Source organism: Arachis ipaensis, chromosome B06 (genome assembly GCF_000816755.2).
Source record: "Arachis ipaensis cultivar K30076 chromosome B06, Araip1.1, whole genome shotgun sequence".
NCBI lineage: Eukaryota > Viridiplantae > Streptophyta > Magnoliopsida > Fabales > Fabaceae > Arachis > Arachis ipaensis.
The window spans coordinates 132,501,211-132,507,351 of NC_029790.2; the positions used below are offsets into that span (position 1 = coordinate 132,501,211).

Consider the following 6,141-nt stretch of genomic DNA (forward strand, 5'->3'; position numbering starts at 1 on the left):
TATCCAATAAATATAATTATAAAATACAAAATAAAAAAAGAGAAAAGGACAATTTAGTCCCTGACCTTTTAAGCCTCAGACATTTTCGTCCCTGAGCATTGGAAAATACATTTAAATCCCTGACGTTCCTGAAAATAAGACCGATCAGTCCCTCCGTCCATGAGCCAGCCTCAAAGTGGACAGAAAATGCTGAGCTGGCTCCCCCTATGCTTACCTGGCTCAACGGCGTTCCCACGTGGTACGTTAGTGGGATAGAGGTTTTGAAAACGGAACACATAAGTCCCTCTCACTCAAGTAAAATGACTACATTGCCCTTAACCATAATTCTATCCTCACCGCCTCTCTCCTCTTCACCTGCGCAGCCCCCAACCCTCCTCTCCTCACTCTTTCTGCCTTCTCAACTATACACACACAAAACAAATGCATTCACACACATGGAAGAGAGATCCGAGAAGGGAGATGCGTCGCCGGTAGGGTGTGGGCCGCCGTCACGCCATCGTCAAGCTGGAGGGAGGAGCCGTCGCCGCCACGCCTCACCGTCGATCTCCTCTTCACCTGCGCTCAACAATCTGCTGAAACACGCTTTCACCACAATTTTTACTAAGGGTCTCCAGTGCCTACATCAAATACATACCATGCATGTGAGTTAGAGTTATTCACTATCTTTAACGCATCCTTTGCTTGCCTGCAAATTTAATCAGTTCAGCAGAGAAGATCAAGAACAACATAATCAAGGAAAACCCACAGTGTCCAGAATAAGTTATAAAGAATCAATCAACATACTTAAGATCCAAAACCAAAAAGTAAAAGCTGAATATCAAGTTAACAAGAAAAAAAAGGACACACTTTCACTTTTTCCTACTTGACACCTAGCTCACTAAGCCACAGTGTATGAATTACCAACAGTTCTCTGGCAAACACTAACAGAAGATTAGGAACCTAGTGAACAGTGATCATTGAAATTACATAAAATTACTCACAAGCCAAAAACATACATAATATCTAAATCACAGGTGTAGTATCGATTTGAAGACAGAGACTTCACTTTAGCAGTCCATTAATGAGAATATGAGAGACAAAAAGAAAAGTTAAACAGAAAAGGAGCAAGAGTATGAGCTATAAGGTTTTTACTTAGGGTCCAAATTGATGATATCACACAACTCAATGTTAATTGCCCAATCAGGACCAATAAGCATGTCACTTGTTGCCCTCTCAGCACACGTAGCAGCATTGTTAGCCATCTCTCTGCAAAATCCCAAAACCACGCAACGACAAAATCCATATCAATAAGCAAACCCAAATTATATACCCAATCCAAAAAAAATCTAAACTTGTTATTACACCTTACTAAAATCGTCATTTATTACAGGCATGACCACTAATTAATCCACAATTTTCAAAATTATCAAACCTCACAGTACCAATTCAATCGGTCAAAAATAGCAGAGAGAGAGAGAGAGAGAGAGAGAGGGAGAGAGGGAGAAATGACCTTAACCTTTAGCTGTGGAAGGAAAACAATCGGAGAGTAGAAGAATTAAATTGATGGAATGGAATGGAATCGTAGAATCAGAATAGAGAAGCGAATCGGAATGTATGAGGAAGCAGATGAGAGATTGGAAGAAAGAAGATCGGTCTCCAATTGGGGATTGAAAGCAGGTGAAGAGGAGATCGACGGTGAGGCGTGGCGGCGACGGCTCCTCCCTCCAGTTTCACGATGGCGTGACGGCGGCCCACACCCTACCGGCGACGCATCTCCCTTCTCGGATCTCTCTTCCATGTGTGTGAATGCATTTGTTTTGTGTGTGTATAGTTGAGAAGGCAGAAAAAGTGAGGAGAGGAGGGTTGGGGGCTGCGCAGGTGAAGAGGAGAGGGGCGGTGAGGATAGAATTATGGTTAAGGGCAATGTAGTCATTTTACTTGAGTGAGAGGGACTTATGTGTCCCGTTTTTAAAACCTCTATTCCACTAACGTGCCACGTGGGAACGCCGTTGAGCCAGGTAAGCATAGGGGAGCCAGCTCAGCATTTTCCGTCCACTCTAAGGGTGGCTCATGGACGGAGGGACTGATCGGTCTTATTTTCAGGAACGTCGGGAATTTAAATGTATTTTCCAATGCTCAGGGACGAAAATGTCTGAGGCTTAAAAGGTCAGGGACTAAATTGTCCTTTTCTCTAAAAAAAAAAAAAACAGAAAAGAGATTCAAAATCTTAGTTATATACAAATGCTATATATACCATGATCAAGAGAGACAGACAGAGGCAGAAAGATTTCTCCTATTAATTCTCAAAATTAAAGTACCATTCTTCAACTGAGTTCTGAAAAGTACTACACTCCTTTTGGGACTTTTGGGTTCTCTATTTTGCCGCTAATAAGAACATTCAGTTGGGGACGTATACCTTCTTCTTTCTTCCTATCATAATTTCATTCAGATCCTTCATTGGATTATCTATCTTCCACAGTTTCATCCATTCTAGATACGGTAATTATCATGTTACGTTATTTGTGTATATATAATTTTCAATCATTGTTCTTCAAAAATTTATTAATAAAAAGAATTAAAAATTATTATTTTTATTTATTCATATAAATATATGCTTTAATATTTATCGTTTAAGATTTAGAATTAACCCTAAAATTATTGTCGCTTGTGTTTATTTGAATTAGAGTACACATTCACGAAATGGCCAATGATAATATCCTTAAAAGAGAAGCAAAATCACCATCGGTCATTGAGTGTGCGACGACGGCGGCGGCGGCAACGGAGGTGGAGACAGTTTCGGCGGTGAAATGCTGTTGTTGTGGATTGGTGGAGGAGTGCACGGAGGCGTATATTACGCGCGTGAAGGAGCGTTTCGAGGGCCGTTGGATTTGCGGACTTTGTGGTGAGGCAGTGAAGGAAGAACGGCTGAGATCAAAGAACAAAAGTGAGGATGAGAGTATTATGATGACAATGGATGAAGCAATTAGAAGTCACATGAAGTTTTGTCAACAATTCAGGTCTTCAATTAGTCCACCCAATAACCCCACTGAGGAATTCATAATTGCAATGAAGAACATCCTCTTTAGGACATTGGATTCTCCTAGGAAGGACAGTTTCAATGGTTGTAGGCCACTAGGTAGATCCCAAAGTTGCTTCTCAACCATACAACCAACAACAACAAAAACTACTACTACTACTTCTCAAGATCAGACACTTTCTGAGTGATTAATCATTGTTGTTGGGAGCTTACAAAAGAGGGAGATCAATAATCATAATGATTGATATTCTATCAAAATGATTTAGGGTTAATTGGTCTCTTTTTCCATTTAATTTTACAATTATATTTACTTTGGGGACATTTTTTATTTTTTCTAAAAATTATTCTTGGGTCTTCTCATGAAGAAGAAGAAAAAATACCACTGTTGTTACCATACGTTAAAATACAATTTTTTTTTCTTACTCTAAAAGTATTTAAAAATATTACAACATTACGAGAAAATTATATAAGTTTTTTGGAAAAATAAGTTATGAACTTGTTTAAACTGGGTTAGTACAATAACTTATTGGCCAAATAAAAATCATTTTAAAAAAACATATAAGAAGATAAAAAAAAAAAACTTAATTCAACTTAATTATAAAAATATGGGTTTATAGTAAAATTATCTTGAAACATAAAATATTTTTTAAATTCATTTTTAAAAGATGTTATCAATCAATTAGTCCTTTAAAATTATGAATTAATTATATTTGTCATTTACATTAATAATTTTCATCAATGATTGATAATTTGAAATGTTGATTGATATTATACATGACATCCTATATATGAAAATTTATCAATTTAGTGGTCATATTAGAAATATAATTTATGTAATTAAAAAAAATAACTAAATTGATAGATGTTCGTAAACATATTTAACCAATATTCAATTAGACAGGTCAAATATCATATATGCATGTTAATTAATATATTTTTAATTTTTTACAAACATATTTTGTCAAAGTTCAATTAGACATATTAGATATCATATATGTTATGTTGTCAATTAATGTTTCATAATATTAATTATTGACAAAAATTATTATTAATAAAATAACTGAAAGACAAATATGATTAATTTTAATCTTTGATGGATAAATTTAATTGAAAAAATTTTTAAGAGACAAATTTAAAAAATACATCATCTTTTAGGAACTCATTTAACTATTAACTCATAAAAATATCTTGTTTACCTAATAAAAACCAGTTAAAAAAAAAAAAAGACGCATAAGAAGATCATAAGCAGTGATTGTTTCTTTACTTGTCTTACGTACGTAATGTTTTCAGGATCGTTGGTTTCTAGGATTATGGTTTAGGTTTTGAATTATTGGTCTTTCTTAATTTGATATTTGTGATTGAGTGGATTGATTGAGTTGGAAGAAATAAATCTTCCATAGCGACTTCAATCTAAATGTCGCTTTTTGATTATCTATCTCCATTTGAGCAAAAATTTCCGTTCCTTTTATTGGTTCATTTTATGAAATCTTAGAAGTATATTTATTTGTTAGTAAATCTTTACTATTTTTTCAATCACCTACGAAAAATTCTCCTAATAAATAATAGTAGAGAAGACTCGAATATACTTAGTATTTGTCAACTTTGCTATCTCTCTTGACTAACTCTACGTATTATCATGCTAATATTCATGTTGATATACAACTGCATTAAATATAGTCATGTGTTCTTATGTATCATATAATTAATCATCTCTTTTTTGAAAAAAAAAACGACAAACAAAACGTTTTTATTTTATATTCAACACACACAGAATGCCTGTACATATGAAAAGGAAAATGAAAATGAAAAATAAATGACTCATTAATAAACTATTTTATATGGTAGAGTCTATAATGTCTATAATTATGGTGACTAGATAAATATTATTAAAATTAAAATCACGACACGGGACACGCCGACACGCAAATTTTAAAATCTTATATGACACGGGGACACGCATACATATAAATATAAAGTATTTTTTAGATAAATCGTAATGATATTTTGATATTTTATTGATATTAAAATATAAATTAAATTTTTAATTATTTTTAATATTTTTTAATTATATAAAATATTTAAATATTTTTTGTTTTAATAAATAATAATATATACTATTTTTAGATTCATTTTAAAAATACATATTACGAATAAGATTCGATATGCTGATATGTGATGATATTTAGGTATGTTTAAACGTATTTAAAAAATAATCTTTTATTTTTTATTAAGAAACGGTTAAAAACAGAAGACACACATGTTAAAATAAATATTAATAATAAGTATCATGTTTAAAATTATCTGGCCTACACACACAATAACTCATCAAAGTATTCATGCTTAATAAACTATATTAGTTATTTTAAGAGATAAGTACGATTTTGGTCCCTAACGTAGAGGTTGAAAATTTATTTTATCCTCGACCTTTTTTTCGCTACAAAATGGTCCCCAAGATTCCAGTTTATTTTAAAATAGTCATTCGGACAAAAATACCCCCTCCCTCCCCTCTTCTTCCTCAACCAGAAGCACAAGCGCAGGCAGAAGCAAAAACAGGCAGAAGCAGAAGCAGAAGCAACCAAAGCATCAACAACAACAATGAAATAAAAGGAATAAACAGAAACAATCAGAAGCATCATCAACAATAACAACAATGGAATCCTTTGAATCTGAAAAATTAAAAAAAAAGGAATAAAAAATTGAAACAGAGAGAAAGGGTTGCGGTGGTGGTGGAGAGGAGGGGCTGCGGCGGTGAACGGCGATGTGGTGTTGGCGGAGTACAAATCGCCACGAGGAGGGTGCTGTGGTGGTCGCGGCGCTGTGGAGGACTTCGATCCTCTCTTGTCGGCGGCACTGTGTATTTGCTGAGGAAGAAAGGAGCGGCGTGGAGGAGCATCGGCGTGGAGCGACTGCGGCGGTGTGGAGCTGCTGCGGCGGCAACCTTTCCCCTTCCCCCTTTTTCCTTCCCCCTCTTCCCGAAACAACACCCCTCCCGCTTCTCTTTCTCCCCCCTCCCCCCGTTCGGCGGCGCTGTGTATTTGCTGAGGAAGAAAGGAGCGGCGTGGAGCGGCTACGGCGGTGTGGAAGAAGAAGAAGAAGAAGAAGAAGAAGAAGAAGAAGAAAAAGCG

General features: G+C 35.3%; 1 protein-coding gene and 1 long non-coding RNA gene across 5 annotated transcripts in view; one reads left to right on the forward strand and one right to left on the reverse strand.

The window, feature by feature from the left end:
- Positions 1-1,631, reverse strand: part of LOC107648540 — a 3,656-nt gene extending 2,025 nt beyond the window's left edge. For 2 of the 4 annotated variants that reach the window (XR_002349479.1, XR_002349481.1), the window contains exons 1-3: positions 1,490-1,631; positions 1,132-1,245; positions 66-617 (exon numbers count right to left, since the gene is read on the reverse strand). This is a non-coding gene — a long non-coding RNA (uncharacterized LOC107648540). Of the gene's footprint in view, positions 1-65; positions 686-1,131; positions 1,246-1,489 lie in introns of all 4 variants that reach the window. The other 2 variants (XR_002349482.1, XR_002349480.1) reach the window with 2 other exon arrangements.
- Positions 2,680-3,204, forward strand: LOC107648542. The gene has a single exon (XM_021105715.1). The coding sequence runs from the start codon at positions 2,680-2,682 to the stop codon at positions 3,202-3,204; it is 525 nt and encodes a 174-aa protein (XP_020961374.1).